General features: G+C 42.3%; 2 protein-coding genes across 2 annotated transcripts; one reads left to right on the plus strand and one right to left on the minus strand.

Annotated features, from left to right (window-relative positions):
• The first annotated feature begins 1,147 nt into the window (after positions 1–1,147).
• si:ch211-189a15.5 (spermatogenesis-associated protein 2) lies at positions 1,148–7,828 on the plus strand. Its single transcript, XM_058651187.1, has 6 exons — positions 1,148–1,595; positions 2,701–2,810; positions 3,969–4,095; positions 6,010–6,138; positions 6,331–7,030; positions 7,573–7,828. The coding sequence occupies exons 1-6, from the start codon at positions 1,248–1,250 to the stop codon at positions 7,674–7,676; spliced, it is 1,518 nt and encodes a 505-aa protein (XP_058507170.1). The 5' UTR covers positions 1,148–1,247; the 3' UTR covers positions 7,677–7,828.
• Positions 7,829–8,162: 334 nt separating this feature from the next.
• tk2 (thymidine kinase 2) lies at positions 8,163–18,314 on the minus strand. The gene is made up of 10 exons (XM_058651188.1): positions 18,067–18,314; positions 15,498–15,535; positions 14,989–15,063; positions 14,754–14,807; positions 13,897–13,986; positions 13,730–13,803; positions 13,113–13,201; positions 12,655–12,734; positions 9,950–10,030; positions 8,163–9,224 (listed from the first exon to the last, which is right to left on the minus strand). Exons 1-10 carry the CDS (start codon positions 18,266–18,268, stop codon positions 9,138–9,140), a joined length of 870 nt encoding a protein of 289 aa, XP_058507171.1. The 5' UTR covers positions 18,269–18,314; the 3' UTR covers positions 8,163–9,137.
• Positions 18,315–19,573: the final 1,259 nt, after the last annotated feature.

Raw genomic sequence — 19,573 nt, forward strand, 5'->3', positions numbered from 1 at the left:
AAGAAGCAGGGAATGTTCTTAAGATTGTATTCGTCACATGGTCACAAAGGTATGTGTACACTCTGATCATTGTGGCCTGTTTACTGGACTAGCTCAACCTCACGCTGGACAAGTAGGTGCCAACCCCAGATGACATGAGGCGAAAGCTGGGGTCACACCCTGGATAGGTCGCCAGTGTTACACTATACTGATTACGAAAATTAAAGATATGACTTTGCCTTCTCGGTAGAACCCCAAGCTTCCTTAGCTATTCTATCATCTGTATTCCATACAATAGTTATGAGAACTAACCCTAACCCTAGGCTGTCAATCAATCCATAAATCAGACTTTATTTCACATAAAGTAATATAACTCAAAGCACTTCACAGGGTGGAACCAAAGAATCAGGGGTGGAAGAAATAAAATGTTTCATATTATAAAGTTTTAGCTAAAGGGTTAAGGCAAATCGGACACTCTGAATTGACCATAGGTGTGAGTGTGCGAGTGAATAGTTGTTTGTCTCTGTCATGGACTGGCGATCCAAATGATTGGTGTTAATTCATGCACAGATGTTTAACATACATACAGTATATACATATACATATGCTAAAACACATCAATCAATAATAGAAAAAGTCAGATAAAGCAATTCAACAATGAGGGGACGTGATAATTCATGTTTGAGTAGTGATAATTCATGTTTTGAATACCTCACAAATGCACGATGACTTCCACAAGAAAATTACCTGGAAAAAAGGATATACCTATAAAATGAATATCGAGATCAGTGGCAGGCAGTTCACTGTCCTAAAACAAAGCAGTGAAGCAGTGAAGCAGTGAAACATTAGGGTCACAGTAAACACCTGTTACCTCTCCAGCCTCTGGCTCAGTAGAGTGAAGCTGATGTAGCTCTGACTGTTAGCGTTACCTCAGTTCAACAGTCCAGGAGGAAATGGACCGAAATATAGTCACATTATTATTATTATTATTATTATTATTATTTAAACAGTAATAATAATAATAATATTTAAAATGTTACAACCTTTAATTTCCATGATTGGTTATAGGAGAGTGCAAAACTACAACAAACCCACTAACTAGACCCAGTTCAATTAAGGGCCCCAAACGTGTGTGGACACGCCCCTTTCTGCTCTCACTTTCACTTCCTGATTGACAGTCAGTTTGTCTGTCTGTCTGACAGCCTGTCTGTCTGCTGGTCAGGCTACTTCCTCATTCTGACAGAGGTTTACTGAGAACCTCGACGGAAATGCAGCAGCGGGACGGTACCGCAGCGCGAGACCGGGCCAACGTTTCCCGCCAAGAGCTCTATCAGGAATATGTCACATGGTACCTCGAGTCGTGTCCGGAGGCTGGGTCGTTCCGGGACAGCGGGCTGCCGGAGAGAGCGGCGCACTACCTGCTGAGGGAGCCGAGACCTGAAGACCCGTTCACTGTGTTCCCCTTCTACCAGGCAGTGAGACCCACGGAGACCCACGGAGTGAGTGTGAGTGTGAGTCAACACCTGAGAGGCGTCATCAAGGCCACGGAGCTGCTGGAGACTCTGTGTGTCAACCTGTTCATACAGCCGTGGAAGAAAGAGTTCAAGACACTCAAGGTCTGCACGCACTCACCCACGCACGCACTCACTCACTCACACACTCACTCACTCACCCTTTCTTTCTTTACTCTGAAAGAAAGAGATGAGGACATGTGAGGTCTTTACTCAGCTCACAGAGTGGGAGTGAAGTATTGTTTTTGGTGGCTCTGTCTGTCTGTCTGCCTGTCTGTGTGTCTGTCTGTCTGTTGGTGCTTCCACTTGCCAACATGAGCAACAGAGGCTTGTTAGAGTGACAGACACACACCAGGCACATGTATGTGTGTGTGTGTGTGTGTGTGTGTTTCTATCAGGGCTTCACCATAAATAACCTTCCAATCAATATTTCAATTTGAAACAATAAAAAGCAAATTGCATTTTGAAATTTAATTGTCCTATTTTTAAATTGTCATCGTTTTTTTGCCAATTCAAATTTTTGTCATGATTATTATGGTGTGAATGTGTGAAATGTCTTTGTGTGTCCCGGTGATGGACTGGTGAACTATGTCAGCTGAGATTGGCTCCACCCCCGCGACCCTCCTGTGGAGTATAAAGTGGTAGAGGATAATGATGATTCTTTTCTTCATATCATTAAACGTATATAACGTGTTTTACAGTGATTTCAAGAGTTCAAAGCAGATTATTTTGACATGTGCTGTCCTCAGTGGATTACAATTTCTGAACTGGTGTCATTTTAGATTCTCAGATTAAATTTAATAGACATGTTAAGAAGCTGTGCAGAACTGTCAAGACCAACTTAAAGTGCTTTCGCCTAATAAGACAATATATAGCAGCACAGCAGTTCATGCATGCCATGATATTCTCCCATCTGTCAACCAAACAACAATTAAACCAAACAGGCATAATGACACATTCACATAATGAATACATGGCACCATTGACAAATTCTTAAGAAACATAATTGCCTGTGTGTTGACAGAACAAACAAAACCGTAGAATTAGAAGCAGGGTGTAACAACCTTTGGACAATCATCTTTCACAGTAAGAGCGTCAAACTGTGGAACACACCAACACATAGACTGAGCTCACACCTGTGAACATGAACCCTCTCACACACACACACACGCGTGTATCTAACAGATGACATGTTGTGTTTCTCTTGTAGTCTTACACCGGCCCGTTTGTTTACCATCTGCTGCCAGTTCTAAGCAGAGACACCATCCAGTCAGTTCTGGCTTCTATTGGTTACCTACCTCACCCTGACGCCCCTCACAGGTAAGCAAGGAGCAGAACCAGAGCAGGAGAGTCTGCTTGTGTGTGTGTGTGTGTGTGTGTGTGTGTGTGTGTGTGTGTGTGTGTGTGTGTGTGTGTGTGTGTGTGTGTGTGTGTGTGTGTGTGTGTGTGTGTGTGTGTGTGTGTGTGTGTGTGTGTGTGTGTGTGTGTGTGTGTGTGTGTGTGTGTGTGTGTGTGTGTGTGTGTGTGTCTATCCCTGTCCGTGTCTCTCCCTGTGTGTGTGTGTCTCTCTCTCTCCCTGTGTGTGTGTGTCTCTCTCTCTCCCTGTGTGTGTGTGTCTCTCTCTCTCTCCCTGTGTGTGTGTGTCTATCCCTGTGTGTGTGTCTCTCTCTCTCTCTCTCCCTGTGTGTGTGTGTCTATCCCTGTCCGTGTCTCTCCCTGTGTGTGTGTGTCTATCCCTGTCCGTGTCTCTCACTGTGTGTGTGTGTGTCTCTCTCTCCCTGTGTGTGTCTGTCTCTCTCTCTCCCTGTGTGTGTGTGCCTGTGTGTCTCTCTCTCTCTCTCTCCCTTTGTGTGTGTGTCTCTCTCTCCCTGTGTGTGTGTGTCTCTCTCTCTCCCTGTGTGTGTGTGCATGTGTGTGTCTCTCTCTCCCTGTGTGTGTGTGCGTGCGTGCGTGTGTCTCTCTCTTTCCCTTTGTGTGTGTGTCTCTCTCTCCCTGTGTGTGTGTGTGTGTGTGTGAGTGTGTGTGTGTGTGTCTCTCTCTGATCTTTAATCAATCAGACACCACCTCGATCCGCGTTAGCTGTTTCTTTCTTTAGATGCTTTTTTCTCTTTATATTTTAAAAACATTTCACCAGCTGCCACTGAATTTGATGCATAAATAGACAGACAGACAGACAGATAGATAGACAGACAGATAGACAGACAGACAGACAGACAGACAGGAGTCTGCGCACAGACCATAATGACCAGCTGACCTCAGAGTACGAGGTGTGATGGTGTGTGTGGGGCCTGTAATGAATCTTAGCGCCTCCAGCTAGAGGAGACATTGAGCATGGCTCATATTAGCATTGTTGCTAGGTGTGCTAATCAGGAAGCTTACCTAGTCCATTTTAATAGCCCAGTATTATACTGAACTACAGGTTAGTATAAGGAGCATATATTAGCATATTAAGTAGTGATGACTGTGTGATGATTGCAGTGAGTACAGACTCTGTGAGCATGCAAACATGGACAGAGTCATCCTGGTGGGCTTTGAGCTGCTGCTGGCCAGAGTACAATGTTCTCACCTGCTGGAACTTCTAGAAAAGGATCAAGTTGGAGCACAGGTAAGATCCACAATCATCCATTGCATCTGTCTATTCACAATATGAATGCAGTAGGGATGCACCCATATGAATATTTCCGCCGATACCGATATCCGATATTAATATTGCTGCTATGGCCGATAACCGATATCTACCGATATCGATATATGTTTTTTTTTAAAAAAGGTTTCTGAGATGATAAAAGTTTGTACAGACTGAAAATCATGCAAGCTGAATTTTTGAATGTCTTCCTTTATTTTCAAAACATGTTTTACCTCCAAATAACAAGGTTACAGGGCGACCATAAGACACAAGTAAAGGTTTTTAGAATCCTTTAGCACTTGTAGCAAGTGTGTAACTAAATTAAAGTACAGTTTAACGCCCTCAACTCACTAAACTCCTGTGAGAAAGTTTGGATCATAAATTACAAACATGAACATAAATAAAAATAATACCCTGCCAAAGTTACTGTAACCGAGATAAGGGTGTCTATACTGGGTACGTAAATAAAGTCAACAACAACAACAACAACCACGCCACTTCCCTTAACAATAAAACTACACAACAGATATGAGAAACAATACCTGACAAGCTCTACTAAGAATATGTAACATTACTTTATCAAACTTGCCAGTATTCATGGCAACCAGATATTTATTAAATTGCAAAACATTGGAAAAGTAGTGCCGACTTGGCAGGTTGTTGCGGGGTTCAATATGCTCTACCCTCGGTCCTTCACTATGGAAGAGGGCTGGTCGTCAAGAGCAATCATTGCCATGACCTTGATCGTTATTGCCCTGGCCAATGTCTTCCTTTGGTCGATTACTTGCTGTATTGGGCTCCCAGCTGCGCTGCTTTCCTAACGTTACTAGCGTTAGCTTCCTGCGGTTGTTTGTGTACTTCTTGGTGGCGTTTTTTCAAATGACATAATCAAATTTGTGGTATTGAATGACTTGACGCGGAACCCTCCTCGCATTACCTCGACTTTGCAAGTGTTGCATAATGCTTTTCACTTATCTTCTATCAACACCCTGAAAAAACGCCCACACCGCTGACATTATCTCTCCTCAACACACACACACACACACACACACACACCTTGTGCTGCACTTGCGTCACTGTCACATGCTCAAACAAATGCAGCATGGCCTCCCCTTCCCGACACACACACACAAACAGCAAATAGACGGGTATTAACATCGGTTGTTAAAATCGGCGCAGTTTTACTCATTGGACCGATGCCGATATGTTAAAAAATGACGAACATCGGCCGATACCAATATTAATGCCGATATATCGTGCATCCCTAGAATGTAAATGTGTAAATCCACTGAATAAGGTCACATGTGGGATAGTCGATTACATCTTTGCTTTCTACGGTCGACATTGTGACATCGTTCAATCAATATTCGATTTGTGACACCGCTGATATCATCACAAGGTGGCAGCAGAGGCGGGTTTTTAGGTCGTGGCTTGTATTTCTGTTTGCAGAAGTGATGAAATCGAACGAGGTTTCTTGAACACATCTTAAACCTGGTCCTCTAAGCTCCTCCAGATCCCACAGAAGTGATGAAATTTACCAGGGTCTTTGAATGCATCTCGTTAGTCCAACATGCTGTGACTCCTGCATCATTATCAGCAGCTTTCATGTGTTGGACTTCAGAATATATTCGAGTATTCAGTTGGATTGTTTGTCAAATATTTCACATCAGTACTGTTGTAGGCTGAAAGTGTTTTTCCAATTATTCAGCTGTGTCAAAGTGGCTTTTTGAGCAAAATGCTCCATAACATATGGGGCCTTTATGGGGCCTCAAGCTGAATTTCATGTGGGGCCCCCCTGCCACCACAGGAGTAGCCTGTGTGTTGTTAATGTTAAAGTTAAAATAGTAGATTGATAAATATGTCCTAAAAGGCAGCCTTTGATAATTGCTGCAGGAGTTGCTGGAGTTTCTGCAGAGAGGTTCAGGGCCTGCAAAACCTGAGGAGCCCAGAGAAAGGAGGGAAACCACAGAAGGCAAACAGAAAGAGGAGGAGAAGAAGAAGGAAGAGGGGGACAGAAAAGAGGTGAGAGTGAGCGCAGAGCAAGAGAAAGGAAGAAGGGCAGCTGATTTATTTAGTGCGCCTTAGAATCCTGCAGAGCGCGCACGTCCAGTTATAAATCATTATCATTATAAATGAGTTCAAACTTGATTATTGAAAAAAGTGACGATATATAATGTTTGATAGCATTTTTAAGGAGTGTACCGCTGTGTGCAGGCTCCTCTTTATTCAGACACCAGACTCACAGTGAACCCGCTGCCCAAACCTCGACGGAGTCACCTCATCAGTTCAGACCAGTCCATCATGGAGATGCAGAGGACTTACCCTGACCTGGCCTTTAGAGGGCGCCCTCTGGTACCAGACAAACCTCAGAAAATCAAAAATGTCAGGAGCGGTGGTGGCAGAGGTGTTCATGCTGCCGGCAATATCAACAGTGAGGACATTAAAGTTTCTGAGCTGCTCAAAAGAACCTCAAAAGCTGCACCTACAACAGTCAGCAGCAAGGAGGAAAGCAACGCTGATGAAAATGATGCTGCAAATGATGGTTGTCATGGAAACAGCAGCAGCTACAGTGACAGTGGTGAGGTCAGTGGTCCTCAAGCCATGTCACTTCACATCACACTGAGAGCTGGAGACAAAAACCAGGAGAGTCTGATACCCGCCGAGAGTCTGAGACCCGCCGAGAGTCTGAGACCGGCAGAGAGTCTGAGACACGCCGAGAGTCTGAGACCTGTCGAGAGTCTGAGACCTGTCGAGAGTCTGAGACCGGCAGAGAGTCTGAGACCGGCAGAGAGTCTGAGACCCGCCGAGAGTCTGAGACCGGCAGAGAGTCTGAGACATGTCGAGAGTCTGAGACCGGCAGAGGGTCTGAGACCCGCCGAGAGTCAGAGACCCGCCGAGAGTCAGCCCACAGCAGGTAATGCACACACACACACACACAGACACTCACCCTGGACAGGTTAGGGTTAGACTCTCTTCTGTTACATCCTGTTGTTGCTGACAGGATTTAGCACACGTACGTCTGTTTACCGTCACTCCTGGACCGTTTGTGAGATCTAGATAATAGTCCAGGGTGTGACCACATCTATCATCTATGTCTGCTGAGATTAGCACAGCACCCCGCGACCTTCATGTGGAGGATGAAGCAGTAGAAGATGGATGGATGATGTTAAGTAAGGGTTATGTGTTAAGAAACAATAAAATGTATTGTTATTAAGTGACTTATTTAAATATAAATGTGTAGTACTATATATTATATAGTTTATTTGACAAATGTATTCAATATGATGAATATGATGATCATCAATGTCACAGCCTTTGAAACCATCACAAATACTTTATCACAATATGATGGTTTTCATATCATGTCACAATATAATAATAATAATATCCACATTTATTGAAATTCAGCCTGCAGTACACATGAAACATGACACGTGAAACTTTCCATCTTCACAGACAACAAGAGAGTGGACAGAGCAGAGCTTCCTTCTCTGAGCTCCATGGATGACCAGCAGGACCTGGACGAGCTGGCAGAGAAGATGGATGTGCTCTTTCTGTAAGAGGAGATAAATAACACAAACGAGACAAGTAATGAAGAAGAAGTGTATGTCACCTGTTATTAAATCACAGACCTACACAACAAATATGATGCTTCAGTACAGAATTTGTGCAAATTTACTCTATTTTTGAAATAAAACCCTGTCCTTTTAAATGTCTCACTAGTTTGTGTTCATAGTAACCAATATAACTTTAAAGGAGACACAGGTATACATTTATCCTGAAATCCTTTATTCTATCAGGAGCCACAGCTGTGGTTAATACACACATTTACACATACAAACCTAAAATGATTATTTCACTTCTTCAAATTGCATTTAAGGAGATGGTGTTCATGCTATAAGCAGCCAAAGTGTGTCATGTGATGTCTGTGGAATAACATCCTTCTGTCTAATCAGCAAATGATTCAGTCACATGACTGTTTGTTCAACAACATCAGCTCATCTGACCAACACAAAACTACAGAAACACTTCAAATCACAACTGCACAATATTCACATACACACTTTTATTTATGTGGCAAAACATGTATTTGTAATACAAGCTGTTAGCAATGGTGCACATATATATACTGTATATATATACACACACACACGTATATATACACACACACGTGTATATATACATATATACACACACACATATTTGGTTCTCCTGTGTGGGAGCATTTCAGATTTACTGTTGGTGGACAAAACTGTAACTGTATGTAAACACTGTATAATATGCTAGCAGCAACCCTTCAAATATGCTACCACAGCAGTTTATGCGTGATAATAAAAAATCTAATTATTAGGCTATAGATCTGATACATGGTATTTTTAAGAGTGTAAAAAAACAGGAAAAAAAACAACCAAACTGAAAACCATGATATGAACCGAGCCGTGGATTTTGTGAACGGCTCCCTCTAATATAACTATATGTGTGTGTGTGTTCTCAGTTGTCATTACAAAAGTAACTCATGTGAAAGAATCCTCTTTGTAACAGAGATACAAGGCTGTGCATCACATTACACAGAGGAACATCAAACTTAAAACAGTATAAAAGTCACTGGATAGATGTCAGAGCATTTGACGCCATAAACAAACCTCTGGATGAGTGGAATGTTTCTTTGTCCTGAAGCTTCTCCACCCTCACCTACTTTAGTGCAGGAACATTGTGTCGTGGTTGTTACACAACATACTAACTCTATGGCATTTGGGCCCTGGTTGTCACACACTGTCACACACTGTTCACACACTGTTCACACACTGTTCACACCCATCAGCCACAGCATGAACTGGTTTGAACTTCAATGGAACAGTCACAACCGAACATGCCGATGTAGGCGGAGCCTGTCAGAGATGGAGAAGTGTCCGTCTGTGCTGATCTGAAGGGATAAACTCCATAATTATGGATTAACATTCAACACTTTCCTGTTTTCTAAAGATCCTGCCTACTGCAGCTTTAATGTAAATGTCTGTGGATCAGACACAGGTAGCTGCGAGGATCTTGTCCCGGTTTTCTTCGTACAGGTGCAGCATCTCCTTGAGGTCGTGGTCAGCAGGGATCACCTACAGACACAGACACACGCGACTTAGCACTTTATAGTCTGCTGAATGACATGTAACAGACAGACAGGGAGAGAGACATGAGACAGGCATGGCCACTGGACACATGAGCTGCTGGTCTGTGCCTTATCCAGCAGGTCTGTGTTACTTCCCTGTTACAGTGAATCCAAACAAGTCACAAAAGAACTCATTAGTATGTGTAGGTGGAGGGTGGTGTAACAGTGACATTTGAAAAGGTTTGTTTCCTTGTGTCTGTGTTCTGGCAGCAATAGTCACATTATAAAAGTACTGGTGAGGAATCATCAGGTGGTGATGCATCGCTCCTTTTCAGTAAAATATTGAATTCTTAAAGCTGACGGAGCATAAACGTCTCCTTGTCAGTCCAACAGATGTTTTCGTCACTGTCTTTTGTGGAGTGGCTTCTTCTAATATTCCCAGGTTTAATCCAGGTGTGGGAACTGTGAAGAGCGCCCAGGCCCGCTCAAGCCTGGCTCAAGCCTGGCTCAAGCCTGGCTCAAGCCTGGCTCAAGTCTGGCTCAATCCGACTGAAGGTCTATGGTGCAGCAGGAGCCAAACACAGTAACTGGATGTGCAGACTCGGCTGAGCTTGGTTTAGCGGGCAAAGGTATTTGTGTGAGAACCTCATACAAGCACACATTTAATATTTGAATAAACCTAAAATAAATAAACGTCAACTACGCCTTTAAGCAAAGAGAAATGTCACTCACCAGAACAGGAGCAGGAAGCGGGAAGGAGGTCTGTTTAATGAGCCAGTCTTCATAGAGCTGGTGGATAGACTCTAAATACTCCTGGTGATGAGACGCAGATAAACACACACATGATGTCAAACTGGTGACCTGTTCAGACCTGTGGTTACATCCATACTCAGTGATCTGATCTCTCTGTTCACTTCTGAGTTTGGGTGTAAAATGTCTCCCTGTCTCTGACACACACACACACACACTGTTCTTTTACATGTGTGAATGTAAGTCCATGTTGAGGACATATTAAAGACGCCTCCTCAGCTGATGTCCTCTGACCTGCTACAGTTTCACAATGAACCATATGAACACTGATTGACACATGATTTCATAAATAGTTACAGTAGTGTGGGGTAGGACTGGATGATACAGGGCAGAATATTACTACAATGTGCATTTTTATGTCATTCGATATCAATATACGTCACGATTAGTGCTGTCAAACCATTCAAATATTTAATTGTGATTCATCGCATTAATGTCATAGTTAACTCGGGATTAATCACAACGAATCATGATAATCAGGACAGTGCGACAGTGAACCAGTATGCATCCTGAAACTAAGCGAGCTAAATGGAACTCAGCCGTCATTCATGTGATTATTAGATTATTTGCTGCTTATATAAATGACATCATAGTTGTATAAACATGTCATCACTGACTCTAACCCTGGATTTCCACTGGACGCGGAACGGCCGCGGCGCGGTTCTGCTTCGTCCTCTCCCAAACGTCAATCCCCACCGGGCGCGTTACGGCAGCGGCGCGGAGCCTTGGGAGCCAGCGGTATTCACGGAAGATCGCGCGATAATCTCGAACGGACGCGAGATCCCGCGATAGATTGTGTGAATAAAGGAAACAACAACAACACAGCTTCTTTCATTTCTCCACTTCCATAATCAGTCTCTCGTCGTCCATTGTCTCCGAGACCCTCGGATCAAATGACTGTTGACCTGGGAGCACCGGTTATGACGTAACGTTGAGGTGAAGTTGTGACCTGCGCATTGTGTTTTATTTTGAAAGGGGGGCGGAAGTGTTTTACTTTGATACTGTGTCGGACTTCCTGTCTTGTGCGATCTGCTTCGTTGAAATTTACGAGGTTCAGCAGCGGCAACGGAAAAAATAGAACTGATTCCTATCGATAGCGCTGCGGCGCGGCGAGCCGCTTCTGGGCCGCTGCTGATCCGCGCCGCAGCGCGGCCGGTGGGAATGCTCACATTGATTAGAATGGAAGCGATTTGCAACGGCTGCCGTTCCGCGGCCGTTCCGCGTCCAGTGGAAATCCAGGGTAACCCTGGATTTCCACTGGACGCGGAACGGCCGCGGAACGGCCGCGGCGCGGTTCTGCTTCGTCCTCTCCCAAACGTCAATCCCCACCGGGCGCGTTACGGCAGCGGCGCGGAGCCTTGGGAGCCAGCGGTATTCACGGAAGATCGCGCGATAATCTCGAACGGACGCGAGATCCCGCGATAGACTGTGTGTATAAAGGAAACAACAACAACACAGCTTCTTACATTTCTCCACTTCCATAATCAGTCTCTCGTCGTCCATTGTCTCCGAGACCCTCGGATCAAATGACTGTTGACCTGGGAGCACCGTAACGTTGAGGTGAAGTTGTGACCTGCGTATTGTGTTTTATTTTGAAAGGGGGGCGGAAGTGTTTTACTTTGATACTGTGTCGGACTTCCTGTCTTGTGCGATCTGCTTCGTTGAAATTTACGAGGTTCAGCAGCGGCAACGGAAAAAATAGAACTGATTCCTATTGATAGCGCTGCGGCGCGGCGAGCCGCTTCTGGGCCGCTGCTGATCCGCGCCGCAGCGCGGCCGGTGGGAATGCTCACATTGATTAGAATGGAAGCGATTTGCAACGGATACCGTTCCGCGGCCGTTCCGCGTCCAGTGGAAATCCAGGGTAACCCTGGATTTCCACTGGACGCGGAACGGCCGCGGAACGGCCGCGGCGCGGTTCTGCTTCGTCCTCTCCCAAACGTCAATCCCCACCGGGCGCGTTACGGCAGCGGCGCGGAGCCTTTGGAGCCAGCGGTATTCACGGAAGATCGCGCGATAATCTCGAACGGACGCGAGATCCCGCGATAGACTGTGTGTATAAAGGAAACAACAACAACACAGCTTCTTTCATTTCTCCACTTCCATAATCAGTCTCTCGTCGTCCATTGTCTCCGAGACCCTCGGATCAAATGACTGTTGACCTGGGAGCACCGGTTATGACGTAACGTTGAGGTGAAGTTGTGACCTGCGTATTGTGTTTTATTTTGAAAGGGGGGCGGAAGCGTTTTACTTTGATACTGTGTCGGACTTCCTGTCTTGTGCGATCTGCTTCGTTGAAATTTACGAGGTTCAGCAGCGGCAACGGAAAAAATAGAACTGATTCCTATCGATAGCGCTGCGGCGCGGCGAGCCGCTTCTGGGCCGCTGCTGATCCGCGCCGCAGCGCGGCCGGTGGGAATGCTCACATTGATTAGAATGGAAGCGATTTGCAACGGCTACCGCGCCGCGGCCGTTCCGCGGCCGTTCCGCGTCCAGTGGAAATCCAGGGTTAGTGTCCTGTCTGAACGTGTGTATCTGAGATAACGTATGTTCTGATTTGGCGCTCTATAAATAAACTGAATTGAATAAACACAGGGCATGTTCTACAGTATTTCTGTACTTCTCACCAGTGGAATGAGATTCTCCTCCTCTCTGCATCTGTGCTTTAATCTCTCATGGCAGGTCTGAGGAGACGTGTGGAGGTAAACTAGAGCCAGAGGAACGTACAACAATGATCAACACTTACTCTGTGGATGTACAGACCGGAGGATTCTTTGACTTTACACACATCATATTTTAAGACTTTTCAATCACGTTTCAATGACTTTCCAGAATGGATGCCTTCAAATTCAAGGATGCAACACAACTTCATTAGAGTCACGGATCAAAGTTGATTAACATGCTGGCAATTTGTACAATGATGACTATTAGAAGAGCAATTTAGATTTTCTTAAAATCTTTCTTAAAAAGGCATGTAATGCTTTTTTTGGTTTTATGTAAAATTCTATACATATTAGAAAGACCTTTGTCTACTTAATATTCTATATGCAGTCTTAATTAAATGTGTGCTGATGTTTCTTCTCACCAATCAGATCAACAGGGAGGGATATGTTGGTGGTGATCCAGTCAAACCACTCGCTGAGAACAGCGTAGTCCACCTCTGGCATTTTCCCACTGCAATAACAAGTGAACCAACAGGACATCAGCACTGTTATGACCATAGAAACATCATTGTGGTTAGTTTGTCATGGATTATAATCTCTGGATGGACCTCGTTTTTCAGTTGCTCTAAGAAAGGTTCAATGATAAATAACTACACTGTGAGATTACATGATGATGATGTAAGAGACTTTGAAGTGTGGCTGAATAAGGTAAGGACACACAGTCACAGTCAGAGCCAACAGCACTTCAAACAGACTCACTGTACTCGTAAAAACTGTTTTCTCCAAATGTAAATTCCTGCAGACTAAAAACACCACTCTAATAAAGAGATAAGTGGTGAATATAGCGTCTAAAAGCTGGTGTAGATGTTAATATGTGAGCCTTCTGTTACGAGGCTGCCTGTCTCGTGCTGGTTCTAGGTAAAGGGGACATGCATACTCTGTCAGTCTCATACAACCACACGTAGACGAGTTGTCTGATCAGTCAGCAGTTAGCAGGAGAGTTTGACTCTGCTGTTTGAGCTGCTGAAGGTCACCTTACCTTCTGAAGAGATTCTCCACAAAGATGTACTTAGCACTGAAGATGGAGCGCTCCAGCATCCTGACAGGAGCTGACTGGAAACAACAACGAACATTATGAGCTCATTTTCCATAGTTACCAATGTGTTGTGTGTGTTAGCTCCATGTAACATGGGTCCGTGTGCTTACTATCGATGACAAGTGTCTGTCCAGCAAGGTGAGCTGAATGTAGGTCTGCAGGGTGATTCCCCAGCGCTCGGGATCCTGGTACATCAGAGCCTGTGACGACAGAAACAAACACATGACACAACCTGCGACTGCACAAATTACACACACACACACAGTTCAGTTTATGTGGTAGAGCAAGTCGTCTTTCAACTCAAAGGTTGTGGGTTTGATTCCCAGCTCAGCTAGAGTACATGCCGATGTGTCCTATCCTACTCTGACTTTTCAAAATTGCTGCTGTGCAAAGGGCCAATTAACTATATATTTGTTTGTTTATTTCAATTTATATTCAGGTGAGGGGTTTTCAAAAATGTTACCATTTAAGTAGTTTTTCCAAAGACAACATTTCCAGGCCTGAAAAAGAGTTTTCTTGCTTTCAAAACCAGGAATTTAATGATCCATTAACACTGTATTGTGACAGTGGTTGCTCACACAGATTCTGTGCCATCATTGATCAATAATTTACTGTCCTCTAGATTTACATAGAAGCAACATATTGATTGACTATTCTGATAATTGATTAATCAGTTTTTTGTTTTCTAATAGTCAAAATAAGTACTTTTTCCACTTCTTAAATGTGAATATATTCTGGTTTCTTTGCTCCATATAACAAAGAAATCATTCAAACATTTTGGTTTGTGGACAAAACAATTTTGAAACAAAAAAATAAAATGTTCTGTGATTTGAGCCTCTTAAATGTGATCTGGTTTCTTTGCTCTTGTACGACAGTAAACGAGAGTAAACAAGTAAATGAGAGTCTGAGAATCAATCCTGAAAAGAATGGTCAGTCATCAGAGCACTCATGCACTCATGCACTCTACCAGAGGGTTGTGTCCACGGACATTCCTCCATTTAGACACTGGCTCTGTAAGAACCTGGAACACAGAGTCGGAACACGTTAGTGCACATTGACCTTCACGAAAAGGAAGGAAAGCGATTCAAGGTGTTCAAGCTTGCATTTCTTACAATTCTTTTTGTTTTATTGCCAAAACAACATAAAATGAAACGTTCATTGATATTAAAAAGAATCATAAGTTGTACTTTGTTTTGCTGTACCTCTATGTTGCTGGTTTTGCTGAAATACTCCAGACATGTCGTCTTCCCACTGGCAATGTTCCCTTCAACACAGATCTGAAATCAGTCACCAGCAAGGAGACACACTGTTAACAAGCATGTCCACACAAGTGAGTGGTACAATACAATACAATACATTACAATACAATACAATACAATACAATACAATACAATACAATACAATACAATACAATAGAGTAGAATACAACTTGATTGTCCACCAAGGTGGAAATTAGCTTTTGGCTCACCAGCATAAATTCATAAAAAGAGAACCATAGAAAGTCATAAAAACAAATTAAAATAAGATAAGATGAGATAGTGATAAAAGCAATGGAGAAAAATAAGAGACGATTGGAAAAACCTAAGAAAAAATAAAAAAATAGTTGCCAGGGGAAAGTCTCTGAGTCCACTGTCTGACAGCAACTTTACTTCATACTAGGAGCAAAGGACACATGATATATGAAATAATACAAATGACTGCTGGGACTCACCACTACTTTCTTATCTTCTCCAATCCGCACAAGTTTTCCTGTGAAGGAAGACAACATAGTGAGACAAGACTTCTCTCTCAGTTCAGTCAGAGGGACATAAAGACATAAAGACATGCTCAGAAGGTACAGGGCTGTGTACCCAACTACTGTGTGAGCACAATTGCACTGGACTTGAAACTGTAGCGATCCTTCAACACAAGACCAACATTTACCACGGCTGCAACTAATTTACTATTTATTCTATCGGTTATTTTCTTGATTTATTTGTATGAAACCTTCTCAAATGTCTTTTTATTCTATTATTCATTCATGTTTTTAACTCTGTTGTACAACATGTTGCAAGTTACATGATCTGCAGACATTCATTAATGTACACATTCATCGAGGAAGGTCACCAATTGTTACAATGTATTTGCTATTTAAACTTACTCTCTTTTTAGGGTAAATACAAGACGAAAAACAGTAATTTCCCCCTAACAAGCTTTAGAGTGACCTCCATTCAACTCAAATGTTCAAAAGCCCTACAAAAGCTTTTCTTTCACTCATGGTTAGTGGTTGGATGAAGCCATCAAATGATTGTGTTTGCTCAACAGAAACTACCCAAATACTGTAAAAATAAAAAATATATAACAAAGAATTGCTATAAACCCACCTGTCCATATGTTAAAACTACTAAATAAGTAACTTACAAATTCTCCATAATTATGACTTGGGACATGGCTTGTGGATTACTACACCAAGAGCTGTTCCATTTAGGACTAACATGTCTTTTAGTTTCAGAAAGTTCTCTCAGCTCCTTTTCAGCATGTATTACTAACAGGTCAAATAATAACAGTGAGAAACAAACAGTAACAGAAACTTGTAGCTGAATACTCCTCACCTTCCCTTCCACGTGTGTTCTTGTAACAATGTAGCCTTCAGTTAGCATCAAAACTCAAAATGTGTTAAGTTTGTCCACTGTGGGCTACTGTAAAAACATGGTGGTCTAAAATGGCCACCTCTGTGGAGGTGAGCCCTCTCCTGATTCTGAGGTCATGAAAAACATCAGTTTTTACAATGACACCATTGTACGTACACTTGATGATGATTTCATTATTTCTATTTAGACGCTAGCTCAGTGGTAGAGGAAGTCGTCTTTCAACTCGAGGATTGTGGGTTCGATTCTCGACACCGCTAGTCTACGTGCCTTGGGCAAGACACCCTAACTGCACATGTTTCCCATGTTAAAGTGTGGGAAAGAGTGTGAATGAATGGGCATGAATGGCAAAAAGTGTTAGTGCTATATAAATATACACCATTTACCATGTGACTTTGGCCCTGTTAGGATACATTTGATCCCAACAAGGCCAAAGTCACATGCTGGTGCCATTAGTAAGTGGCCTGTTATATAAACTGTTGGACATTTAAGGAATTCACAGCATCTCTCTTGGATTAATAGAGAGATGCTGGTCATCTGTTTGTGTGTATACAGCAGCAGCAGCAGCAGATGAGGACAAGAAGCATTTATCAAATCAAAGTAGGAGAATTTAATATGACTTCATGAGTCAGATAGAAATATGAGAACTATGAAATGCCTTTTTGATTATGTTGATTTATGTTTCACAGGCCTCAAGATGATGCCGTTCTCTGATGTCTTGTTTATTTTTTGTCCAAGAACCTCTTGATGAATTTATATGCACCAAGTGCAGGGAATGTTCACATTTGGCAGAATATAACATCTGAAATTTATTTATTTATTTATTTTATTTCGGTCATGACATTTAGATCACTCATCACACAACAGTGCAGTTCACACAATATACATAACCGAAAGGGAAAGTGGGAGAAGCAAAGCTTAACTAGTCCCGCCCCCATTACCATCATACATTTCATTTCCTCTTTTTTTTTTTTTTTTTAATGACATTTTGACAAAGAAAACATGTTTCAGCATCCGGTCGCACTCAGAGATATAGTCTCGCTTTAGACAGTCAACTCAGACTCCGTGTGTGTGTCTGTACATGTGTCCATGATATTCCGTCGCGCGTGACATTCTCGACTTGTTGCATGGCATATTCAACTTCCCAAAAGTCACAAAATAATCCAATCAATAGAGGTCAATGCATCATTATTTTTTTTTTCTGTTTAAATTATTAAACAGGTTTGATATTTAATTGATATTAGATCATTCAAATAATTGTTGCAGCCCATTTGGGTTATACAATATAGTATCTCCTTCATACTCCTTAGAATTTGTTTTTATGATACGTTTTTCTTTTTTTTTACCTTTGTGTTACGATCTGTCTTCTATGGATTATGTGTTGTAATTTGGATTATTTTTCTTTATATGTATGTATTTTTTTTGGATTAAACAAATACATTGAGGGTTTTTTTTTGTATTAAATAAGTAAACATGAATCTACTTCCTGTTTACACCGTCACGAGGCTAGCTAGCACTGCTAACGTTAGCTCCAGACGATAAACCAACACGACAGGAAGTTCTTGTTTACAATTTCAAACACTTTTATTACTTTTATTGTCAAACAAAAACGATATTTCGGGGCATCACAGACACACAGGCAGTGACACTGACCTGGGGTTTGGTGCGGCTGTGTGCGGACGTATGCTCTGCTCTGGAACCAGGTCTGGACCCAGGTCTGGACCCCGGTCTGGACCCCGGCCGCGAACCTCAAACAAATATTCCATCCTGCAGCGCAGGGAGCGGACACGAGTCTGGGAACCCGCCTCAACAACAGCGACGCACCGGCTCTTCCAGCACCTGCTATCCCCCACATCTCAAAACAAAGCAAACACACACTTCCGCTGACGTCAGGTCACGTGACGCACCTATCAGGATGACGTCAGACTTCGTCTTCGAATGACGATCGATACACATCAGATACATGTTCCCATGAACAGAAAAGAGTGGATACTTTACATTTACATTACTGAACAAGAGGTTATTCGTCTATTTCTGAAGTAATATCAAATCCACCATTTTTGATCAATAGTTTATGGGTTACATGTTATTACACTTAGTACTTCTTGTACTTCATGCATAAGATTTGGAGACATCTAGAGTCAAAGTTCACACTGGCAAACAAATTTAAACATAATTATATTTTTTTTATTGGACTAAATACTTCTTGTACGTCATGCACAAGTAGTATGCAGTCCTTTCACTGTGTACTTTTGGAGTAATCAAGGGTCAAAGTTCACTTTAATATGCAACACTGAGGCTATTTGTCTATTTTTGAAGTAGTATCAAATCCACTGTGTTTATTAATAGTTTATGGTTTTGGTTTCAATTTTATTGGACAAAGTACTTTATGTACTTCATGCACAAGTAGTATGTAGTACTTTTGGAGTAACCAAGAGTCAAAGTTCCTTAAACTTTTTGTCTAAATTTGATGTGGGATGAAATCCATAATTAGTATTTAGTTTATGGTTTGAATTGTATTGGACAAAGTACTTTATTTACTTTATTTAATCTTCAAATAGACACATCTAAGTAAAGACAGGATTTGCTGAACTATCAGTACTGTATGTGATAAAGTCAGAGGCTCATGTATTTGTGATATCAGTCCATGAAACTTTATCTTCCATTCAACTGACTTCAATGCAGGCAACACCCTTTTAATATAAGCACAGTAGCCTAGCACCATCTACTGGCCATAGGCTGCTACAGCGCACAGATGTCACTCAATCACCTTCACTGGACACAGATCACAGAAGATCACAGAAGATCACAGAAGATCACAGAAAACTCATGTGGTGTTACAGTGACTAACACAGATCCTCTACCACACATGGAGGGTTTCACACTCAGAGATAAGTCTTTAAAGTGCAAATATGATGGTTTCAGTGACTGAGGAGCTCATCTGCAAAAACTAATAACAACAAATAGAATGCTTTTTATACATTAGGTTTAAAGTTTACAGGGTAAAACAACTTATTTTTGCCAAAATGAGCTCTGTAAGTATTTATATTGTTCTACTTATGCATCCATCTGGTCTTATTTAAGATCTCTTTTTTACATATCAAGTGTTTCATAAGGCAGTATTTTTACCGTTTACTGCCCTGCTCATTTATTTTTGTCT

Source organism: Solea solea, chromosome 15 (genome assembly GCF_958295425.1).
Source record: "Solea solea chromosome 15, fSolSol10.1, whole genome shotgun sequence".
NCBI classification, from domain to species: domain Eukaryota; kingdom Metazoa; phylum Chordata; class Actinopteri; order Pleuronectiformes; family Soleidae; genus Solea; species Solea solea.